The 25,212-nt window shown below is 35.6% G+C and overlaps 2 protein-coding genes across 2 annotated transcripts in view; one reads left to right on the plus strand and one right to left on the minus strand.

Moving 5' to 3' along the window:
* LOC141488155 (solute carrier family 22 member 3) overlaps nucleotides 1-25,042 on the plus strand; it is a 130,657-nt gene extending 105,615 nt beyond the window's left edge. The window contains exons 9-11 of the mRNA XM_074187975.1: nucleotides 5,331-5,443; nucleotides 8,071-8,170; nucleotides 10,128-25,042. Of these exons, the coding sequence (XP_074044076.1) occupies nucleotides 5,331-5,443; nucleotides 8,071-8,170; nucleotides 10,128-10,188 (274 nt within the window). The 3' untranslated portion in view covers nucleotides 10,189-25,042. The remainder of the gene's footprint in view (nucleotides 1-5,330; nucleotides 5,444-8,070; nucleotides 8,171-10,127) is intronic.
* PLG (plasminogen) overlaps nucleotides 14,485-25,212 on the minus strand; it is a 69,575-nt gene continuing 58,847 nt past the window's right edge. The window contains exons 15-19 of the mRNA XM_074187974.1: nucleotides 23,228-23,302; nucleotides 21,877-22,017; nucleotides 20,746-20,852; nucleotides 15,858-16,003; nucleotides 14,485-14,920 (exon numbers count right to left, since the gene is read on the minus strand). Of these exons, the coding sequence (XP_074044075.1) occupies nucleotides 14,759-14,920; nucleotides 15,858-16,003; nucleotides 20,746-20,852; nucleotides 21,877-22,017; nucleotides 23,228-23,302 (631 nt within the window). The 3' untranslated portion in view covers nucleotides 14,485-14,758. The remainder of the gene's footprint in view (nucleotides 14,921-15,857; nucleotides 16,004-20,745; nucleotides 20,853-21,876; nucleotides 22,018-23,227; nucleotides 23,303-25,212) is intronic.

The raw sequence follows: 25,212 nt of genomic DNA on the forward strand, positions 1-25,212 counted from the left end.
GGAGATGTTAGCCACGGCCCAGTCTTGACATCTTGAAAGGAGCAAATGTTTATGTTTTTTTTAAATGACCTCCAAAGGAAAGAGATTTAATATTTTAAAAGCACCAAAGTTTGAAATTTTGGGAGAATTTAGTATAAGCATAAATACCTCCCATATAGTTCTATAGCCTTAGAGAAATAGCAGTAGTGATGCTGAAATAACAAATGATAACAGCTGCCATTCATATTTTGCAGAAGCTATCTCATTTGATCCTTACAATTATTGTGTTAAGTATTATTATTGTCACTTGAAAGATGAAAAAACAGGTTAGGCAAGGTTGAATGACTTGCTCAGGATCATACAGTCAAGTGCTCAAGGCAGGGTCTGAACTCGGGTTTTTCCCTGACTCCAAGCCCACTACTTTATCCATTAAGCCACTTTAACTCCTTATTAAAAGAGTCGTGGGAGTTTTCAGCTTCTAACACTTGTTATATTACAGGAGAACCAATGGTCTTTCTACAGTCCTAGGGTGGCTTGTGGGATCTTGTGAAGGTCTTTTCAAGACTTCTTCAAGGGGAGGCTAGGTGGTGCAGTGGATAGAGCACTGGCCCTGGAGTCAGGAGTACCTGAGTTCAAATCCAACCCCAGACACTTAATAATCACCTAGCTGTATGGCCTTGGGCAAGCCACTTAACCCCCTTTTGCCTTGCAAAAATAAAAAAGACTTCTTCCATTTCCTCAACTGAGGAATGCTGTTAGACAATGAGGTTAGACAAGACGATTCCTGAGCCCTCTTCTAAATCTAATTCTATAATCCCATGAAGCACAATGGGTAAACTGTTACACCTGGAATCAGTAAGACCTGAATTTGAACCCCACCTCAGATACTTAATTGCTGGACATATATCACTTTTGTTTACCTCGGTTTTCTCAACTGTAAAATGGAACTACTAAGAACACCTTCCACACAAGGTTTTGTGAGGATGAAATGAAGTAATATTTGTGTAAAGCACTAAACATAGTGCCTATCTCTTAGTAGGCACTATAGAAATGTTCAAATACTTTGGGTTGTATGAGCCTCGATTTCCTCATCTGTAAAATGTAGTTTGTGATTTCTATAATATCCAAGGGACTTTGTGAGATTCAAATGAGTAAACCAGAATATTCATTATAAAAAACTCTTATCATCACCACCATCACCACCATCATCATCAGATAACAGAAGATAATGTTATACAGTCAATGGAGAGCAGGTTTTAGAATTAAGAAGATCTCAAGTCCCATTTCTGACATATACTGGCTATTTGATCCTGGGCAAGTCATTTAATATCTTAATGCTTCTAATCAATCCTCTAAGACCAAAAGTTGTAAGATAGCTGCCACTCTGCATTGGTAAGGAGAATTGCTTATGAGGGAACTCCATAAACCAATGAAATCACAGATTCAGTTCATTTAAAGATCAGAGGACATTACCCTACTAACAGAAGAATAATTTTTTTAAAAAATCCAGAATATCAGACAATATCAGACCTGAAAGGAACCTTAAATTCTACTCTGTATCTTCTATCACAAGGGGGTCTGAAAAATGTAGAGGAAGGGCAGATGATAAGGCCTGGAGGGCAACCTAGGAGGTAGAGCTGGAATATAGTTGGTAAGGCTTCATGTTCCTTCCTATGATCATGAGGAATAGAGTGGTGACTCCTATCCTTTATGCTGTGTAAGTAGCCCAGTCAGGTTTTGGATAGTGGCCACAAATGGAGGAATAGAATGTCCCCTGGTGGGATAATGGGACTTCTCACTTCCTGTGCATCCTGTGTGGGTTCTAGTGTTAATCCATTATTAGAACTGAGTGGATTTTTTTTTTAGATTCAACCTTTTTCTTTTATCTCTTTATGAAATGCTATGATACTGAATTTCAGATCATTTAAATTCAGAATATTCAAATTAAATCTTCTACCCTGTGAAACTTTTGGGGGCTCAAGTTCTTTTCTGATGTAATGCATACTTTGAAATAAAAATTCTATCCTTTTTCTCTTCTTCTTCTTCTTCTTCCTCCCATGACCCTCCATAAAGTTCAAATAGCTGTTTCAGACATTCTCTTTGTAGTTGTTTCAGGTTCAGTGTCAAGTAGAGAGCATATTCGTTTATTATTCTATTCTCAGTCTGGTCATCTCCTTGAATTTGAAATCACCCCTTTTCTTTTTGGGGGGGAAAGATACAGTGATGCAGTCTGTAATCCCCCTCCCCTCCCCTTAGTACAATCAAGTAAAAAACTATTACTTTTCTTTCAAGCACCAATCTTTTTCTAACCAGAGTGGCTAGAGAAATGATGAATGATTTGAAATATGACTCAGAATAAGTCCATGAGTTGTTAAAGTGAATTTTATAATGTATTCAAAATTTTCACAAGCCAAAAAATGCTAAGAATGTTATACTTATGAATATAAGTATTAGCAGTCTTAGCAATAATGATATGTGCTTTCCTTACAACAACCTGTGAGATAGATAGTAAAAGTTAAATTCCTATTATCCCCACATCACATATAAGAAAACAAAAACAATACCCTGATCATATTGATATCAGAAATGCAATTTGGTCCTAGGTTTACTGATTCCCAAGTGCAGAATTCTTTCTAGCATTCCACATGGTAGAATGTGGCTATATATATTTTTATACAAAAATAGGAATAGACCTATGCTGTCTTTTTAATTCCAAATAGTTGCCTTGCAGATATGTTCTGATGGTCACAAACTGGACAAAATGAGTACATTTTTGGATCAGTGAAAGTCTGTTCCTGCTACTGTAAAATTCTCAATACTCATGCCTTGCTTGTGGTAAGCTAATAATAGCATCCTCATAAAACAAAGCATAGTCTCTTATTTTAAGCAGGGTAGTGAACAACAGGAAAGAAGAGAGTTCCATTCTTAGCAATGAGATGGTCTTTGCTCCATCGACACATTCAGTTAATTGCAGAATTTTGGAGTTGGCAGTGACTTCTTTCTTCCACTTAATCCAATCTATATCAAAAGTAAATTCTTAGTGAAATATATCTAATGAGTGGTTATATAGTCTATATTTGAAGCTCTACAGTGAGGGGGGGCAAGTCATTGCCTACTAGTATGATCTATTCCACTTTTGGACAGCTAATTTTCAAAAAACTTTTTTCTTCCAATAAACCTAACTGTGGCTCTTTGGAGCTTCTACCTTTTGCTCTTGAGTGTTCCATCTGAGTTTAAATAGAATGAATCTAATCTCTCTTCCTAATGACAAATTTTCAGATATTCAGACAATCAGGTTCTCCAAATCTTTTCTTCAGGCTGAACATCCTCATTTCCTTCAACCAACCCTTATATGCCTTGGCCATTCAGTATTCTGATTGTCCTCCTCTGGAAGTTCCCTTAAGTGTTACTTTATCTGGGGTAGCAGCAAGCTGCTTTACAGCAGTGCTCCACCAGAGAACTAAGAACAAAGACAGTTTTGGCAAGGTGCCTGCCCATGTGTGGGATTGTACTAGACCATGAGGAAGGGCCTTGGAATCCAAGAATCTGCTTCTATACACTATCCCCTTAGGTCAGAGACTAAGGTTGATGAAAAGTAAATTCCCCTGAATGGGATGATGCTGAAGTCCAGCCCTTGAGGGACTGACCATAAAAGGGGAAAGAGTTAGAAACTGAGAAACAAGGAGACATAAAGAAAAAAAATGAAATTTCCAAAGATCTAAGAAAGAAGAAAACAGTTGAAAACCTAAAAAATAGAAGATAAATCAACATAGGTAATAACAAAAAGAGAAGATAGACTCCAGGACATCTAAATGAGTTCAACCATCTCTGAAAAAAATATTACAAGACAAAGAATAAGAGGTCAGCACCTATTAAGGAAGATTCTTTGAATTTCCAAAAGATCACATGCTGTCCATAAGGTCATTGTCATCTTATTTATTAATAGATTGATGGTAGTGATGTTTTAAAATTGCCTTATATAAATTTAACCAACAAATTATGATTTCTTGATAGAACTAGAACATTGGGTCAAATCTATGAAGATGAAACAATAATTTTCCTAAATAACTTATGTAAGCATTATGTTACTTTTGGTATCAATATATACAATAGAGTCACAGACTTAGAGTTAAAAGAAACCTTAAAGATCACAACTGAACACTATTTTATACTTGGAGAAATTGACTCACAGAAAGAATTTAGGATCTAGGGATCTATGTTGGAATCCTGGGTATACTATTTATTGCTTTTGTGATCTTGGTCACAAAGATAGTAATATAATTAGGACTTTAGTTTCACAGTCCAGTTTTCTTTTTAATATATTAACATATCGGAGTGTGTGTGTGTGTGTGTGTGTCTGTGTGTGTCTGTGTGTGTCTGTGTGTGTCTTCTCTAGAAAGAAACTCACAAATCATCTAGTTCAAGCTTTTCATCTCACATATGAAGTCTACAGACATTAAATGGTTTTCCCACTGTTAAGGTATAGTAAGAAGAGTCAAGATTCAATCTCAGGACCCCAGACATCAAATCTAGTCCCCTTTCATATGTTTGGGTATGGGTGTATGTATATATGGATGTGTGTGTGTGTATGTGTGTATGTTGTGATGCAGTAGATAAAGCAATGGGCCTGGAGTCAGGAAGATAAGTCTTCTTGAGTTCAAATCCAGCCTCAGATACCTACCAGCTGTGTGACATTGGGCAAATCACTTACCCCAGCTTACCTCAGTTTTCTCATATGTAAAGTGAGCTGAAGAAGGAAATGGCAAACCACTACAGTCTCTTTGCCAAGAAAACCTCAAAAATGGGTTCATAGTCAGACACAGTTGAAACAACTGAACAACAACAGCAAAATTTTATGAATACATTAGGTAGCTTATTTAGAAGAGGAATCCTCATTTGTAACCCAAAGTCAAAGTGTACAAATGCTATAGTTTTTAAGAAAGTTAACTCTATGATATGAAGTGGTAAAACGTGGGACTAGAATAGTACTAGTAGGAAAAAATTATACCTTTCATTGAAGAGTAGAATATGAATATGTCATTGGAGAGCTATAGCCACGAGCAGGTTGTAGGATCTACTTGAGGACTCAAACTCCAATCTGTGATGTTGATTTAGTTAAGTCTGTTGACTTCTCTTGAATTCAAGTACCTTATCTTTAAAAGTTGGAAGCTAACACTTGCCTTATCATACAGGATTGCTTTCAGGAGAAAAATAGATTAATGGATATGAAAATGTATTTCAAAATTTAAAGTACTCTGTGAATATATTTGATTTTTCTTACCAATATCTTGCAATTTTCATTTTCTTGATTTTGCTAAGACCCTGATAGTTAATTTTTTTTTCCTTTACAGAAACTTTGGTGTTTCATTGTGTTCAGGTTTATGTGACTTTGGTGGAATTGTAGCTCCATTCCTGTTGTTCCGACTATCAGCCATCTGGCTAGAACTACCTCTTATTATTTTTGGTAAGAATTAAAAATATCTCTTTAAAATATGATAATTTTCACTGGAGAGTTAATCTGATATAATGCATAGCTTATTAAATTTGGAATCAAAGTTGTCTGGGTTCAAATTTTGCCTTTAGCATTTTTCTACTTGTATGACCAAGGTCAAATTCTATCTTTTCAAGTTTTAGTTATCATAGTAATAAAAATAACTGTGCTTCCTACCTCAAGGAGGATTAAATTAGACAATATGCAAAATGCTTGCAAGTCTCAAGTGCCAATCAAATGTCAGCTATTATTAATAAAACTCTAGATTGACTTTTAAAATTATCATTGGCAGGATCTATTTAATCTTCTGCCTTTGACTATTCTGTTTATGAGGATGTGTGTGTGTGTGTGTGTGTGTGTGTGTGTGTGTGTGTGTGTGTATGTGTGTTGTGATGCAGTATATAAAGCAATGGGCCTGGAGTCAGGAAGAGTTATAACATTTAAAATTTTGACCCATAGATGCAGTTCCCCTGCAAGATTCTGTTTTATTTGTTAGTTATTTATCTTGAAAAGATTTCTGAGGCAAAACCAAAAATGGAACTCCTATGAAATGCTGGTGTTGGAGAACAAAAATAATACTTTTTCAACACAATATTTTATTTTTTCCTAATTACATGGTAAAACAATTTTTAACATTTTTTAATGTTTTGATTTCTAAATTGTATCCCTCCCTTTTCTTCTCTTCCCTGAAACAATAAACAATCTGATGCTTGCAATTTCATAAGAAACTCTCTGTCCTTTGTATTTTGAAATGTTCATGTCTTCTGATGCTTATCAAGTTTATAATAAATCTTTTAGAAAAAATGAAAATCAAGCTCTTGTTGCTTCTACTTGTCATACTCATTCTTAAAGTGTCTAATTTGAGAATATATGGGAAATTAAATAGCAAAGCCTGACCCAAATGAAACATATTTTTGTCATTCACCTCCATGACTGAAACTGCTCTCTTAAAGACCAGAAATTATCTCCCAATCATTTTCTTCAATCCTTATGGGGCAGCTGGGTGGTACAGTAGATAGAGCACTGGCCCTGGAGTTCAGAGGACCTCAGTTTGAATCCAGCCTCAGACACATAATACTTATTTGGTTGTGTGACCTTGGACAAGTCACTTAACCCTATGAGTTTGCCCAAACAAATCAGCTAACTCAATCCTTATTGAAATTTCTGCAGCATTTAACATTGTTGATCATCCCTTCTGCAAACTCTTGTCCTTTGACCTCCTGGGTTCTGCTATTTGATTCTTTGTGATAAATTGTCTTTCTCTTTAACCCACTTTTGATTTCTATCCGTTAAATGGAAGCATACCCTAAAGTTCTGTTATCAGTCCCTTTCTTTCTGTACCTTCCTTCCCTTAGTAATGTATACATTCTTATAGTTTTGACTATTGCTTCTATGCAGATGACTCCCATCTTTGTCTGTAACTCTGACATCTCTCCCAAATTCCAATCTAGTCAATCTTTTCAACAGCCTACTGTATATTTCCATCTGACACCTCTTTATGGGATTCATCTATATCATATTAAATTTACATCTGCTTAATCCAGATTAAACTAGGCAGTTTATTATTGTGGAAACAATCTTGGACTTTGTATCAGAAGACTTCAGTTTGAGTCCAGACAGATGCTTCCATTTATTAGCTATGTGATCTCAAGCAAATTAATTTCTCTTAGTCCCAGGATCTTAATCTATATGGAAATTTCTGATTCAAAACCAAAGATCTAATAGATATACAGGAAACCGATTTGGACTAGATTCAATCTTGGATTTTATTTTATCTTGGGTGATAAGACCCAAGATTGAATCTTGTTCCAAACCTACTTGAGATCATGATTTCCCCTGGAAAGATCAGAAGTTGACTCATGTTTGTTTACACCAAAAAAAAAAAGAAAAGAGAACTGAGGACCAATAAAAACTCCAAAGCAAACAAAACATGAAATATAGGACAGGTTCTAACCCACAGGAAATCATAAAGATCAGTCACCCAAATCCTTCCTTCTCAGGTGGACCTCTGTGACTAAGAATGCTTAGTTCTCTCTCTCCATATTCCTTTATCTCTAATATGACACTTAGAGGTCAAGTCCAAAGGTATAGCCCAGGTATATTGGTCTGGCCATGAACTCATCTTTATGGAGTATTAGTAAGGCAACTTTTATCAATGGACTATTATACTTTGCTAAGGAGACACCACTTCCAAATAAAATATTCATCAGTGGGAGATTTTACACCCTAATATATTGGAACCACATGAATATCAAAATAAAACCCTAGTCAATGAGGACAACAAAGGACTTTGGAATATACTTAAAAGTATATAGAATATACTTAAAAGTAACTGAAACTTGTAGATGGGACTAATTAAAATAATGAGAATTTTTAAGAATCAAATGAGAGAATTATATATCCTTATATAAATGCAATCTTTTATTTATTATTAGTCTCATAATTTACATGGAGAACAGGCCTACAGGAAAATTTTGGTTGTTTCAAGTATTTGCAAATTTTGCTACTTCTTTCTAAAAACCCACCATTTATGAGAACTGAAGATTAAGTCAAGCATGTCCAATCCTGGTTCCATAATGCCTTTCATTACTGTTCCCTAGGCATTCTTTCATCAGTCTGTGGAGGTCTTGTCATGCTCTTACCAGAAACAAAGGGTATTGCCTTACCTGAGACAGTGGAGGACGTAGAAAAGCTTGCCAGGTATTGTATCATCATGATTGATGTGATAAATATTTTCTGTGCACATGAACATTCTTAATATTCATGAAAATTAAAATCTCAGGTCTCCTGGAGTTAGCATATCAGCATGACAAACCCAAAGACCCAAGAACAAGAGTCAATGGTACATCTTTTACTTTGAAAGTAAAATAAATATATTGAGAAATATAATCAGAATCATAATTTCCTAAACACATATCCTTGTTTTGCTCCACAACATTTGACTTTGAATTATGCAGTTTTATTTAGCTCATAGTTTGTATAATATTAAAATAGTAAATACCCTTTAAAACTAGAAAGATTTTTTAAAAATCAGAATTCACCTCATTTTTGTTTGCCAGGATATATGAAATAAATTATCTTTCATCCTTGATAAGAGCCCCATAATAATAATAATAATAATAATAATAATGATTTCTCGAAGAAGACCATGACATCAATTGGATTTGAGTGAGGGGGTGCTGTGCTAAGTCACTAGTCTCACTCTCTCCTCCAAAGCCATCTAGGTCCAGTGACCAGGTATGAATCAGGACGACTGGAAATGGCCCTGGATGTGAGACAATCAGGGTTACGTGTTTTGCCCAAGGCTACACAGGAGTAAGAGTCTGAGGCTAGATTCAAACTCCTGTCTTCCTGACTCTAAAGCCAGTGCTCTATCCACTGCACCATCTAGCTGGCCTAAAAACCCCATATTGTCAACCTATTTACATGGCATTATTTTGGAAGATAAAAGCAATAAATAATACACTAGATTTTCACAAGAAGTCAAGTCTAGGATGTATTTAGGGCAAGGTCATCACCTCACAACAATAAAAATAATTGAAAGTACTTTGTAAACCTTAAAGTACCATGTAAATGTGAGATGCTATTATTTTTATTATGAGCAACACAGGGTAATCACAAGAATTGGAGTGACAGTATCTTAGAATAACAAGGACACTTTTAGAAGCCCTCACTTCACACTCTACCTGGACTGGAATTACAGTTCCAGGAAATGATCATCAGGTCTCTCTTTGAAGATCTGCATTATGGAAGACCTGCTATTTATTGTGAAGTTCTGCCCTAGGAACCTGGTTCTTATCAGATATTCTTTTGAAGTCAGTAAAACACAACCTACAAAGGATATGTGTTTCATTTTCAAATGCATTCTAATATGAACAAATTTTCTGTACTATATACATATATATGTATATATTATTTCAAATACAATACAGTTTTTTTTAAAATCCAGTATGTTTTTATATAATATTGGAAAGAATAGGTATTTCTTTCTGGGAGTTTATTATATTTTATAACTTCATTAATTGTTAAGAAGTTTATTTTGGGGGCAGCTAGGTGGTGTAGTGGATAAAGCACCAGCCCTGGAGTCAGGAGGACCTGGGTTCAAATCTGGTCTCAGACACTTAATAATTACCTAGCTGTGTGGCCTTAGGCAAGCCACTTAACCCTGTTTGCCTTACAAAAAAAACCTTAAAAAAAAAGAAGTTTATTTTTTCCTCCTTCCAGTAAAGGGAAAATTCTAGTTTTTTGCAATTTCTACTTATCACTGCTAGTTCTGCCCACCTGGCCATACAATAGTTCAATTTTTTCCCCTATATCAAGGCACATATCATGTCCCTAGATCTTCAGTTCTCTGGGCTAACTAGTCTCAAGTCTTTCAATCATGATATGATTTCTAGTTCTTTCATATCCTGGTCACCTTCCCTTCAATGTTAGCTTATCGATTCCATTCCTAATTACTCTGAAAACATATTACTTGTCTGGAAAATTATTAAAATAATTTTTCATCTAATTACTTTTTGTGTTAGCAATATTGCTATCTCACATCTAATGGCTTTTTTGAAACTACAAATAACTCTATTTTATGTTCTTTCTTTTCCTCTAATACACTAAGTGATGTTTTATGTGGAATTTCTCTTTTTCTTCTGTGTTTTGCTAGCCCACATCTCTACAAAAGAGGCAAAAAGAAGAAAAGTCAAGTAACAAGCATTCATACTTGAGTCCTTGCCAAAGACTAAAGAAGGTATTTTGTGTGAAGTTCCACCCTAGGAACATGGTTCCTTTCAGATATTCCTTTGAAATCAGTAAACACAACTTGCAAGGATATATGTTTCATTTTCAACTGCATTCTAATAAGAGCAAGTTTTCTGTACTATATATATTGTATTTCAAGTACATTACAGATTTTAAAAATATCCAGTGTATTTTTGTATAATATTGGAAAGAATAGGTATTTCTTTCTGGGAGAATAAGACATTTGGCCATATAAAGAGCCACTTCCTTGAGCAGCTTTCATGGAGCTGAAAAATTTTCTATATATTGGAATTGTCCACTTCTGATATGAAGAGAGGAAAAAGAGCTCTACAATGAATGGCAAAACATGCTCACCCAATTCTGATCAGGATTTCTCCAGCAAACCAAACAAACAGATTTTAAGAATGGTGTTGGTGACCTGAGCTGCAATAATCCAATTCAATTCAATAAGAAAAAATATGGAGATGATTTCATCAAAATCTGACTGAGCAATAAAAGTATGTTGAAAATCTTTTAAAAAGACCACAGAAGATCAAGTCTTAGAAACCCTGATGATGAAATCCTAAATATATTGGACAACACTGTGCTAAGCCTTACCATCTTTTCTTATCTTGAATGCTTGGGTATTCACCAATTTGATTTTCCCTTTCTTTCTTGTTTCTGTCAATGTTAACTTGGTTTAGGCATTGTGCCATTTATAAAGATCAATTTGAAATACAGATTGAGATTTTGACTAAATTTCTTATTACTCAAGATTGACCCTGAGATTATCCAAAAAAGATTATTTTTTCTGCCTCAGACACCTAGAGCTAGATCTTTAGTTAAATGGGAAAGAACAATGGAGGGGAAAATAGCCTTCACTACTGATGAGTGCACAGTTCTCTGTATTTTCAAAGGCTGAAGTAGTTTGTATTGTATTTGTTAGGTTTATTTCTGGGTGATATCTATTTTTAACAAGGCTCAGAGATTTCTTATTCACTTCTTCCAATTCTTGCTTATCCAAGGACTGCAATGCTTAATGCAAAATGCAATGTATAGCCATGTTTAAACTAATTAGCATCCAGTTTTCTGAATTCTCTTAGACTTCACTAAATATCCTTAAATGACATCAATTTCTTTTTAGTATTCTACTCTGTATGTTATACTTTGGGGTTGAGTACATACCTTATACAGTATTCTTAAATATTTTCTGGGGACATAAGGTAAAAGAACATTAAGGGCATGAGATCTAAACAATGTTAGAGAGACTTTCTATTAGAGTATGCATGTATATAGATAAATGTATGCAATATGTGTGCTAACCACAGTTTAAACTTTTAATCCTTACATCACAACTGATTTGTTAAGTGTTCATTTTATAAAATATGTCAGATAATTTGCTTCAGATTTTAGTAATATAGTATGGCTTCACTAATTCATATTTGAATTGCTATTGCCTTTTTTCCCTTAAAAGCAAAAGCTTTAAGAGAACATTTCCATTCTTTAATATTGCCTCTGTATCTTTAAGCTATTTTACTTCCAATAACAATAAAAATGATAAATTGACAAGAAAAAAAATTAATGATTCTCTCCTCTCTTGTCATCTTTAGGAAAAATTTACAAAGCAAATTAGTATGATCAGTTTTCCCCTAGGTCATAGAAATTTTGTTTTTCAGCAATAAAAATATTATTCAGTAGTAATAAGCATATCCTTGTCTAGAGATTAGGAAAATAAGAAAAAAATGCCTTTTCTTAAAAACTTTTGGGTCTTAGCTTCTGTATTCCTCTTACTCTCTAAGATATTTCTATAATGAATTTTATTCACATTCTGCCTTTTTGTCTCATTTGGAAATATTTGTAGCTCTCAGGATTTTTCCAGTAGGGCATATCCAGTCATGGGCCAACATCGAAGTAGTTGGCACACTATGCCAGCAATGGTGGGTGGCATAGCCACCACAGCTTGAAGACATGAGTATAAATTACAGCTCTACCTCTTACTTCGTTTGTGAACTTGGGCAAAGCATAACCTTTTAACCCTGATTTCCTCATCTCAAAAATGCTAAGATGCGTAAAGAAAGTAATTTGCAAACCTTAAAGTATAAAGGAATATAAACCCCATTTGGTTTGGATTCTTGTTCAGAGCTAAGCAGAGCATCAAGGCTTGTTTATAGATAAATTTCAACATGGTAGATATCTGACATGATGTTTTCTGTACGAGGTTTAAATTTAACAGTTGAAAAGCTGGTAGAATGAACTGTATGACTTTGAACAAATTGCTCAATCTTTCAAAAAGCATCAGCATCCACATTTGGGAAATTCAATGATCTCTTAAGTTCCCTCCCAGAGGCAGCATTCTACAGGTCTAAGGTTTTTCATAAAATAAATCACAAAACTACAAAAACATATCACTTTTGAAAATAGAAAGGATCTTCACTACCCTTTTACAATAATTCAATCTTTTAATTTTGTAGTAAAAGAAAATGAGGTAGTTAGTTTGAATGACCTGCCCATAAATCACTTGAGGGGATGCACCCAATGTGCTGTTGACCTTTTCTACGTCTATTGATATTATGTGGATACCAGTGGGACAATGAACAGTCCTTCAGTTAATCCTATCTCTTTTTTAATGACCAGTCCATCACCCTTTTTTGCCCCACACACCTTTACTGAGATCATTCATGTCACTTCTCTGTGTAAATCTTTTTGGTAATGTATTCACCCCTATCCTATGATTTATCATTAGAAGCTTAAGTGACCTGGCACTTTAATCTTTCAAAGATTTTGATATTCCATGATTCCATAACATTCCATTAGACCATGGAACACATATAGCATAACTGGAATACTATTACCAACCTGAGAAGAATAGACTTTCAAATGCCTCCATCATTATTCTGTCTGGTAGAGATGTATATTCATTCTTCCCTTGTTGTTCAGTTATTTTAGTCATGTCTGACTCTTCACGATCCTATTTGGAATTTTCCTGGTAAAGATACTGGAGTAGTTTACCTTTTCCTTCTCTAGTTCATTTGACAAATGAGGAAACTGAGGCAAACAGTCACATAGCTAAAAAATGTCTGAGAACATATTTGGATTCAGGAAGATGAGTCTTCCGGACTTCTACACCCAGCACCATGTCTAATGCCCTTCACATTTGCTCATCAACTGGGAAAAGGGAGCATTACTTTCTAGCAAAATAGTTTATAAGTAGAAGAATATTAACAGTTTTACTGGAAGTAGTGAGATGGGGTGTAAGCAAGGAACAAGAAAGAACTGTTTCTTTAGGTAGGGGAAAATATGATGAATGTTTTAAATACACACAAACATACATACACAGAAACATTACCTGAGACATTGATAAAAAACTGAAAATTCAGCCTCAGGGTTTGTTGTACTTTTTACAGCTACCTTAATATCACTACAGTATAACATTATTTTCTTAAAAGGGGAAAAACAATCTTGCTTGAAAATAAATGGAGAACCATACTATTCCTATGTTGTTGCTCCTTATGATTTTGGCAGACTTCCTAGACTGTACTCTGACCTAGGATAACATTCAGACACTTAGCTCAGTATTAAATTACATTTCCCTTGCCCAGTTCATCTCACTATAGACAGATAATACTAAGTTCAGTGTTCCCTGTGCTTAGTTAAAGGAAAGTAGTTACTAACAGATAGCATTTCTAAGAATAGGGCTTCTTGTCATGCCTCTACATGCTGCTTTTTAAAAAATCTCTTGGTGCCAAAATTAATGACATTAAAGATGTGCGTCAAGGAGCCCTTCTTTGGCAAGTTGTCCTTTCATTTCCGTCATGTCCAACTCTTTATGACCCCATTTGGGGTTTTCTTGGCAAAGATACTGGAGTAGTTTGCCATTGCCTTCTCCAGCTTATTTGAAAGATGAGGAAACTGAGTCAAACATGGGTAAGTCACTTGCCTAGGGTCACACAGCTAGTAAGTATCTGAGGCTGGATTTGAACTTGGATCTTCCTGATTCCCAGCCTGGTATTCTACTGTGCCATCTAACTGCCCCACATTGGCAAGACTACCAGGGTAGGGGACCAATTGGGACCTCTCAACCCTTTTTCAGTAATTTTATGACCTGGTTCCTTATTCTTCCCTATACAGTTCCTGAGAGGTAGATTTTCCTGCAGATGATTGGTGAAGCCAGGTAAGTAGAGAAAGGTGACTTTTATACAAGTGAATTAAGAAATGTACACATTTAAAATCAGCCTTTATTCTAATATTTTTAACCTAGAATTCAAGGATAAAAAAAAATTGGCTCAAGGCAAGAAAAGTAGAGAATTTATTTTTTTAATAAATGTCACAGCTGAGTCTCTATTAATATGAAAGCAGACAGTCAATAAGATGGAAAGCTGGTGCAAAAAAAAATTCTCAATAATCCAACAATAACTGTTGGAATGGTGTCGCTCACAGCCAATAATAGTATCCAGAGTTTTAGTCTGATTACTGTAAATTACTTCTGAACACATCATATTTTCTACATGTATGCTGATTACCACAAAGAGTCAGTGCTTCACAATTTCTTCTATCCAATTAACTATTTCTCATTATTTCTTCAATCCAAGAAACGTACTTTGATACTCGAACATAGACACCAGGTTTGTTTGGCTGGGCACAGCCAAGACCCCAAGAAGTGACGCCTTGTAAAACATATTTGTCATTATCAGAACAAATCAGAGGTCCTCCACTATCACCCTGAATGGAGAAAAATGCAACAATTAGTGATTAAGTAGTAAGATTGAATCATAGACACTGCCATCTTTTGGTGGAATGATTTACTTTTCCATGAGAAGTGGTTGTCTATATTTTTTGTTTGTTTGTTTTTAGGATCTCTATCTTTCTTGCATGTTTTTAAGTAAGAGTAATTTTGTTTTGTCAAACAGTAATTTACTAGGAGAGGGCACCAATGTTTTATGCTGAATACTCTGCTTGTAGACTCAATGAAATTATCAGTTTGGATATTTCACTTAAAGAAACTGTGGGAATTAATATAAAAATACATTGCTTCCATCTCTGTTCTTTCTTTGTCAGAAGAGGTCAGACCTAGACAAAGGCATCATATTGGTGAATTCTGCCTTCAGTATGCACTCTGTCTCTAAGATACTTCCCCATCAAGGCTGTCTGCTTCTTAGTGGCTTAGACCAGGTGCATCTCTACTAGGTATACCCTTTTTAAAGCTTCCCTGAACTTCATTCTTTCCAGGTCTGAGGTTCAACCAGCTAATCTGATCTTCTCTGTCAGTGGAAGAGATCTAAAGAATCTACTCCCAGGGAATTTTTACTGCCATCTTCTTGGGGAGGTGGTGGCTTCTATCATTATGTTTGACACATTTATTCCTGCAGGTGAAATATCAGATGAGTGGGAAATCTATTTGGAGCAATACTTTTGAACCCTCCTCAAACCACATCTTATTGGTGACTGACTATCTGTCTTGCCTTTACCTGTGTCCATTCTTTAATTATAGTGTGTGAATATATGGTGGCAGATTCTATCCAGTTGTTTTGGCTATATGTTATAGGTATAGTGAAATTGTTTTATCTCATTGAATTGCCCCACTGGGAACAGGAGTAAGATGTGGCAGCATTTAAAGCCAAGTGTAGCCTCAGATTGGTATCCACTTGCATTTTCTTACCTGGCAGCTATCCTCGCCCCCAAATAAATGACCAGCACAAAGTTCATTATGTTTCACTCTTCCATTCAGATACTCAAAACGATTACATACTCGGTTTTCAATCACAGGGAGACTGGCTTGTTTGAGCTGACCCTTGCCAGAAGTTCCTTGGGTGAGAAAAGTAAAGAAATGGTTTATCAAGCTCCAAATAGGTTTACATGGAAATTTCAGGACTAATAAATTAGAAAAAAATAGGTGTTGTTTTGTCTGGCTTAATTAAAATGTACAAATAAATTGATAACAATAACAATGATAATAGTTAACATTTATATAGTGCTAACTGAACACTGCATTCAAAGACACAATAATATTCGCTTCTATTTCCTTACCCAAATATTTCCAGTGTATGAGTTTTGCCTCAACCACAAAAAGGACCAGAGGTTAATCAGAAAGAGAGAAGGCATTTTACAATTATTATATCTCATTCAATCCTCACAACAATCCTGGAAGATAGGTGTGATTATTATCTCCATTTTTTAGATGAGGAAATTGAGGCAGAAGTTAAATAATTTGCCCAAAGTTATAGAACTAGTAAGTTTCTGAAGTCAGATTTAACTCAGTCCTTTCTTACTATTCATTAGTTTTTATTAAAAATTACTTGTTTTATTTTTTTTTCATTTTTGAGAACAGAGACTATACAAATTTTGCAAGGTTATATGCCCCATGTAACAATCTCAGATTCATAAAGGACCTCGGAGACTATGGAGTCCAACTTGTAACAGAACAAAAATCGTATCTATCAAAGCTAGGTGATGCAGTAGATTCCAGGCCTGGAGTCAGAAAGACATGAGTTTAAATTCAGTCTCAGACATTTATTAACTGCGTGATCTTGGGCAAGTCACTTAATCCTGTTTACCTCAATGAAAATGGCAAACTACTCTAATATCTTTGCCAAGAATGCTCCTAAAGAGATCATAAAGCATGGGGCATGACTGAAATGAATGAACAAAAATTACATACAGGAAAAATGGTTATTTAGCCTGTTTTTGAAAAATTTCAAGTGAAGGAGAACCTTCTTCTAAAATAGCCCACTCCACTTTTGGGGAGTTCCATTTTTAGGGCGGGGGGAGTTTTTGGTTTTGTTCTTGGTTTTGTTTTAATTGACTTCTCTTACAACTTTCAATCTTGCTCCTAACCCTGGGATCAAAGGAGAACAAATCTATTCCCTCTTCTTTACAATATTCCCTTAATGGTAGCTTTTAGAACCCCTCTAAATCTTCTCTAGGCTAAACATCTGTTCCTTCAACTAACTTTAAATAAGTATGGTAAGGGAAGGGTAGGGCTCTGTTGATTATCCTAGAAGTTTAAAAGATTGCTTTTTAGGGGCGGCTAGGTGGTGCAGAAAACGGGCCCTGGAGTCAGGAGTACCTGAATTCAAATCCAGTCTCAGACATTTAATAATTACCTAGCTGTGTGGCCTTGAGCAAGCCACTTAACCCCATTGCCTTGTAAAAAATAAAAAGATTGCTTTTTTTTTGGTTAAAGCACTTCTTGATTGAATCAATCAATTGGAACAAGTGAGCAGAGTCTTGTCCTACTTCCTAGTTTCAATCAAATTCTAGTTATGCTCTAAGGAATTTGTTTAAAAGAAGAATGAGATACTGAGGGTTTGGATTTCAAAAAAGACTGGATCAACTAGTCTCCCCTCTGACTCATTACTGACTGACTGAAAAAATTATTCAACTTCTGAGTGATTTCAGGTGATTCTTTAAGATTCTAAATTACAGAGAGATTGCTAATCTGTTTTGGAAAACAGGACTCTCCATACTGCAAGTTCCATATAGCCATGGAATCTCAAATCTGATTTTTTTAAAAATTTATTCAACCAGCAAAAGAGGTTAGGTAACAAAGTAGACAGAGCCCTAAATTTGAAATTAGTTGAGCTCAAGTCTGATCTTAAATATTTACTAGTTGAATAGCCCAGGGCAAGTCACTTAGCCTGTCTCTAATCTTTATCCTCATCTTTAAAATCAAAGTATTAAGACTCAGCTCTTGGGTAGGGTGGTTCATAAAGCTTCCAATACTATGTGTTTGGGGGCTATTATTAATAGGGTACAGTAATATATTTCACATTATTCTAATAAATAGTGAACAATTACTTTCCAAGTGTTTTGTTAATGGGTAAAATTGTTTGTGTGAGGAGACTGTCATCTTGTGGCCAAAAGATAGACAAAGGGGAGGCAGGATGTGTGTTCTACACAGAAGTACACTTGGAGTTGGGGGTAAGGGAGGAAACCCAATGCAACAATATTAATTTAAACAAGTTAACGATGATTAAATAGTAAATTATTATGAGCATAAGCTGGGAGAAGCCCCTCAATTTGAACATATTTTAATAGATTCAAAAAGCAGAAAATTTTTTGAAAATAATAAAAGCATAGTAATTAATCATTTCTCATGTTTAGATTCTAATTTTAAGTTTCACAAAGCACTTTTTCTCATAATAACCTTGTGAAGTCATTAATGCCCTCATTTTATCAATGAGGAAACTGAGTTTCAGAAATTATTAAATTCAAGATTTGGCATATGCTATAGTTTCTGTTTCCTCATCTGAAAACAAGAGCGATAGTAATCTCCAACCTCTCAAAGTTTTGTGAACATAAAATGAGAAATTTATAATTTTGTTTTTATATACCCTAAAGAGCTACATAACTGCTTCCCATTATTATTATAATTATTAATCTGGGGCATTTCTCTTAGTTATTGAATTCTCTGTGAGAGAAGAGTTTAAACAGAGACTGGTTCACTGGTTAGGGATATGTAATAGGTGATACTGAGGGTAGTAGGGAATTCCTACATGGGAGTGGGGGTTCAACTCTAAGGTCTCTAAGGTCACAGTCAACACTAAGATTCTAGGACTCATTATCTTTCCCTCAATAAATCTCCCCCTCTTCCTAACCTCTTTATTACTATCAAGAGAATCATGATCCCAGGCTTATAACACAGGTATCATCCTCAACTCCTCCCTTTCTCTCTCTCCCACATATATCCAACCTGTTACCAAATCCAGTTGGTTTTCCCTTTGTAATATTTCTCATATGTGCCATATGAGATACATAGCCATTATTACATACATACATACATACATACATACATACATAACCATATTATATAACCAGCTGGTTGATTTCTTTGGAGGGTCTCAAAGAGTCAGATAAGATTGAAAAAATGACTAAACAAACAATAGGTTTCTCTATATCAATTCTCTTTTGTCTAGTCTGTTCTTCCACATAGCTGTCAAATTGATCTTCCTAAAACTCATATTTGACCATATTGCCATCACTACCACTACCCCATTCAATAAATTCTAGAGGTTCCCTACTATCACCAGGATTAAATATAAAATCCTCTGTTTGACTTTTAAAGCCCTTCATAATCTCCCTCCTAGGTTGCCTGTCTTCCCTTCCCTTGCTGCCTTGCAATTACTCCTGAATTCAGTGACACTGACCTCCTTGCTATAGTTCACACAAAACCTTCCATCTCCCCTACTCCAGATATTTTCCCCAACTGTCATGCATCCTTAGAGCTCTTTCCCTTCTCATCTTCTCTTTCTGGCTTCTCTTTATTCTAGTGATGCCCCTCAGTTGATTACTTCCAATTTATTCTGTATAGAGTTTTTTGTATAATATTGTTTACATGTTTTCTGACTCAGACTGTTAGCTTTTTGAGAGCAGGGACTGTATTTTGTCTTACTTTGAATCCTTTACAATTGGTACAATATCTAGCATCTAATAAGTGCTTAAATTCTTATTGTCTGGCTGCTAGAAATAGGTATAGAGATTTTATAAGCCAAAAAAATCATTAATTTTTGAGTTTGTGTCAAAAGCCTATTTAGCTAAATAAACAGGAGAAAAGATTAGATTTGAAGGCAGGGAATTGGATGCTCCCCACTCCCCCTTCCTAACTTTCTTTCATATGTTGTCTCCCCATTAGACTATTAATTCTCAGATTGTATTTCTTTTTCTTACTAATATCTCCAGAGCTTAGCCTTGGAATGCAGTGGTACCCTATACACAGTAGGAATTTAATAAATGTTTATTGACTGACTCCAGTTATAGTAATAGAAACTATGATGTGTGACTTAGACAAGCCCTTAATATCTGAACCCATGGCACAGTTCCAAATACCAGCTCTATTATTTCCTACCTTTGTGACTTTGGGCAAGCCATTTCAAATCTCAGAGCCTCAGTTTTCCCATTTGTACACTGTAAGATTTGTACTAGTTGACCTCAGTCTTGTCCAACTCTAAACATAAAATCATATGATTGTTTAAAAGCTTCCAGTCAGAGGACATATCTAGGAAATATTACCTTTGCCTTCACTTTGAAAACACTATCCATTTGAGCTATTATCTCTAGGATGTAGATTGCTCTTTTTGTGTTGTCTTAGCTATAAGACCATGGGTTTCTTGTGGCCTTCCTTGGCATGTCCAGTGCTTAGCATGGTGCCTTCCTGCCACATAGAAAGGGCTCATTCTCATTTATTTTGACATTGATTTGACTCTGTCTCTCTGAAAATTACATATTCTATTTTTTTGTTTATTTTGGGGGGGGTTGCAAGGCAATGGGGTTAAATGACTTGTCCAAGGTCTCACAGCTAAGGAATAATTAAGTCTCTGAGGCTGGATTTGAACTTGAGTCCTCCTGACTCCAGGACCAGTCCTCTACCAACTGCACCACCTAACTGCTCCTGAAAACTATATATTCTAGAGCTGAATGATGTTAAGTTATACAGATTTATATTCAGATATATGATCAGTTTCTCAGTTAGAAGATACCAAATGTAGATTGTTTCACCAAAAAACTAGATAAAGATTAATTGTGTTTTAGTGCTGTAATATTTCTCTTACCTTTGGTTTCACCCCAGCCAGTGACATGGCAGAGTGTTCTATCAGGCACCACATAACTTTGTGAAGGTAAGCATGCAGGGATGACTTTATCATTGATGGTAGCAGGTCTGTAAGTAAAAAACAAAACAAAGCAAAAAACAAGGAAACCATGGTTCGTTCAATTGTCTTATTGCAAAGCTATTATTCCTAGTCTTCCAACTGATATGTAATGTGCATACTGTCTCTCTAAATGCAATGGTAGATTTCTAATCAATATAGATCTGTTTATCCACCCCAAAGTAACTTATTGAAATAACTTTTCCTCCTAAATGATGGTATCAAGGATCTTTTTTATTAAACTGACTAACTTTAATAACTGAAATAGTTGGATCCTTTTTTAAAAAAGTACTTGTCAGCCAACTTTTCATTTCTCTTCCTTCCTTCTTCCTCCTCCCTTTGCAGCTTTCTTATGTATGTTGTCTTCCTCCATTAGTCTGTAAGCTCCTGGAGGACAGGGGATGGCTTTCTTTTTTCTTACTTATATCTACATTTCTTAGCACTAGAGTACAATATTTAATGACTGACTCTAGCTACCTTGCTGTTGACTTAGGTAAAGTCTCTTAATCTTACTTGGTTCATAGTTTCCTTATCTGTTAAATGGTCATAATGATACTTTACAGCAATGTTGTAAGAATCTACATTCTTACATAAATAACATATGCACACACATTTTTACATAATTAACATTATTACATTTACATTTTTACATTTTATATCTTATATTTACATAATTAACATATGCACACACATTATAAAGTTCAATTTAACTGTACATATACTGAAGTCCAGGAAATTAATAACAAAAAAAAATACTAAGTTGCAGTGATTTCTGAGGCATAAATGTTCACACTGAAAACTTAACAGCTGCCTCTCTTCTACTAGTCCCTATTGGCTGCCCCAGAGCACCTATTATACTGGATTTCCCATTTACCCTTCAGTTGCTGCTTTTGGTTTATAACATCTAGGACTAAACACATCTAACATATATACATATACATACAAATATAATATATACTTATATATATATATATATATATATATGTATATACATACATACACACACACACACACACAAATTGAACCAATTAGTACCTGCTCAGTTTCAGCAAAGCAATGTCCGCACCACTGGGTTCCCTGATCAGCTTATCAACATTTATTTCTTGGGAATATGATTCTAGAGGAATTTCCTTGTGTGATCCCAGGACAACTCTATATGAGAAAGGCCTGTTGGAACTGTAAGATAAATCACAATGAATGCAAGGGCATATTGTTCCCAAAGAACCATCCTGGGGCAGAAATGATCCTCCTAAATAAACTTTTAGCATTCTCCTTTGAATTCTGTCTTTATTCAAAAGGCCGAGTTCACCCTATTACTCTAGTAGGCAGTATCTTCCTGCTGTACTACCAGAGTTATGTTACACAAAGACCCTTCTATGACTCCCCAGAACCCACTGAATAAAGCATTAAATCCTTATAATAATAGGCAAGTCCCTCTTCAACATGTCCCCCCCACTCCATTCAAGCACTTCACTTTCCAAACTATGAGGACTATTTTATATCCCACCTTATCCACACATTCTCGCTCTCTCTCTCTCTCTCTCTCTCTCTCTCTCTCTCATTCTGTCTCTATGTGTGTCTCTCTCTCCCGGTTCTAGTTTGAATGCCTCCTTTTCCTTGAAGCCTCACCTGACCACTTCTCTACCCTCCACTTTACTCCCACATCAAAGACACAAAGCCATATTCTATAATTGACTATTTGCAAGCAAAGACCATTTCTTTTTTCCCTTGTATTTGACATAGAGTAGACATTTAAAATAAATGCTTGTTACTTGATTCTCAAATGTCTCAACATGGTGTCCTGGGATCTCTTTTTTGCAATTATTTCAGTCTCTTTTATCTTGGTTTTTTTAATGCATTGTCTCTACTTCATCCTACCCCCTAACCCCCACCAAATTAAAAAATTCCTTGAGATTGGGGAAGTTTCTTATCTCCATTTCTGACTTGATGTACTGGGAGATTAACGAATATCTAATAAAATGACTGGCTAAATGCATCCCAGACATCTTACTAGCAGGAAAGGAAGTTGTGGATTTTGCATCATCATTCCTGCCCTTCCTTGGCAGTCAAGGAATATCTGGAGTGGAATGGGATCTGCAAACCCATGTCCCTGATGTTGCCACCCTCTGAAAGGGAGAATAGAACAATAAAGGAATGACCAGAATAAGTACTGATTATCTTGGGAAAACTGGGTATATCCATACCATTTGTTGTAGCTGTTCAGTTCTTCAGTCATGTCTGACTCTTCCTGACTTCCACAGGCATGTCAAGTCTGTGAACAGCTAAATGCTTTCATCACAAACTTGTCCAAACTTGCTCTCTATGCTGAAGGTAATGATTCTCAGGAGACTAACTTAATAGTCATTACCACTAGCAGCCAACTTACCGTTCCAGACAATGAGCAGCTGTCACCACCCATTGTGGAGCTATGAGGGTACCTCCACAGAAGTGGCTACCAAACCTAGAACAAAAAGGCAAGTTTTAGTTGAAGAACTGATTATTAATTTTCTGTTAATATGTTGTAAGGTAGCTGAGATTGGCTTCTTACCTAAAAAGAAGAATTCAAGAAATTCAAAAGTTAGAAAGATCTAGAACATAGACTCTAGTAAGAATTTAACAAATGCCTGTTGACCAACCGATTGACTCTTTAAATTTATAGTATCCAATCCCCTCATTTTACTGATATGAGAAGCCTTGAATTCAGAATGCCCTAAGGAGACTAGAACATAGGCCTCCTGGCTTATCATCCAGTGTTCTTTCTATTCTAACACTCACTTTAGATAGACTACACGCTTCATATCAGTTTTCTGGCATTGGAAATTTTTTTGCGTGGATTTCTAATGAATATCTCTACCAGCTAGAGTCAGCTTCTGCAAGCTCAAAAGAGCCAACTATTACGTTTACGCCTCAGAAATAAGCAATTCCTTCAAATCAGGTCTTAATTTATTGTCTAAACTTGAGGCATTGAAAAAAAGTTAATAATGCAGTGATTTTGGGAGAACTTTCAACATTTACCACTCTCTCTCCTGATTTATACTTTACCAAATCAACTACAACCTTTCACCCCACCACCACATATTTGTCAGTTGACTGGCAAGTATTATGTCCTTGGATTTGTCCAAGGTCACACAGCTAGTAATTATCAAATCTGAAGCCAAATTCAAACTCACATCTTCCTGAGGCCAGTGCTCTATCCATTTGCACCACCTAGCTGCCTAGAATTCATTGCTGAATATGACATACCTTAATACCCCTAATATACAAATTACTTGAATCTATGGTGCTGAATTCATTAGCTTTTTTGCTTTAATTGAAATATCCAGACACAGACCTATATAATGGCTTTATTTTGGACACCTTTTGCTAAGACTGTCAGAATCAGAGAGATAGAGCACTAACAAATCATTTCATATGGAGAAAAAGATGTCCTCAAGGGGTAGATTTTTTGGTGAATTTTGCCATTTTCAACTTAGAAATTCAGTCTCTTGGAGATATTCTCTAGAATAGTCAGGGCAGGAGATGCTGTGAAAATGAAATATTTAATAGGTCCAAAGAGCTGAAAGGCAGCATGGCATGGTGGACCTCAGAGAACTGGTCTCAGAGCTAAGAAAATCGAGGTCCAAGCCTTAATCTCCAATACATACTGCCCATGACCTTGGAAAAGCCTAGGCAGTGAAGATACCTACTTGGATTGGTAGAGGGAGTTTCATTGTCTAGAATATTTTTCTATTCGAAGGAAATACAGGTTCAGTAACTATCAGGGCAACTAGGTGGGCAGTGGATAGAGAGCTGGCTCTGGAGTCAGGAAGACCAGAGTTTAAACCTAAACTCATATATATTCTAGCTGTATGACCCTGAGAAAGTCATTTAAATTGTTTGCCTTACTTTCCTCGACTATGTTGTTGTTCAATTTTTTGAGTTGTGTCCAACTCTTCATGGCTCCATTTGGGTTTTCCTGGCGAGGATACTAGAGTGATTTGCCATTTTTTTTTTCTCTAGCCCATTTTATAGTTGAGAAAACTGAGGCAAATAGGACTAAGTGACTTGCCCAAGGTCACAGAGTCTGAGGTCAGTTAGAACTAATAAAAATAAGTCTTCTTCACTCCAGGACCCTCTAGAGTTCTATCCTAGCTGTTACCTAGCTGCACCTTCTTAACCATAAAATGTGATTAATAACAGCACCTACCTTGCAGAGTTGTGAGGATTGAGATAATAATTGTATGTTAATAATGTTTATTCTCATTATTCTTAATATTATCATAAGATGTTAGAATAGTATAGAGAAATTATCAATATTTCTCCAGCTTTCTTTTCACTAGTGATTGGATATTTCCCTCAGGAGAAACTAGAAACTAAGTGAAGAATGTTGCA

The sequence above is a fragment of the Macrotis lagotis genome, chromosome 5 (genome assembly GCF_037893015.1).
Source record: "Macrotis lagotis isolate mMagLag1 chromosome 5, bilby.v1.9.chrom.fasta, whole genome shotgun sequence".
Lineage (NCBI taxonomy): Eukaryota > Metazoa > Chordata > Mammalia > Peramelemorphia > Peramelidae > Macrotis > Macrotis lagotis.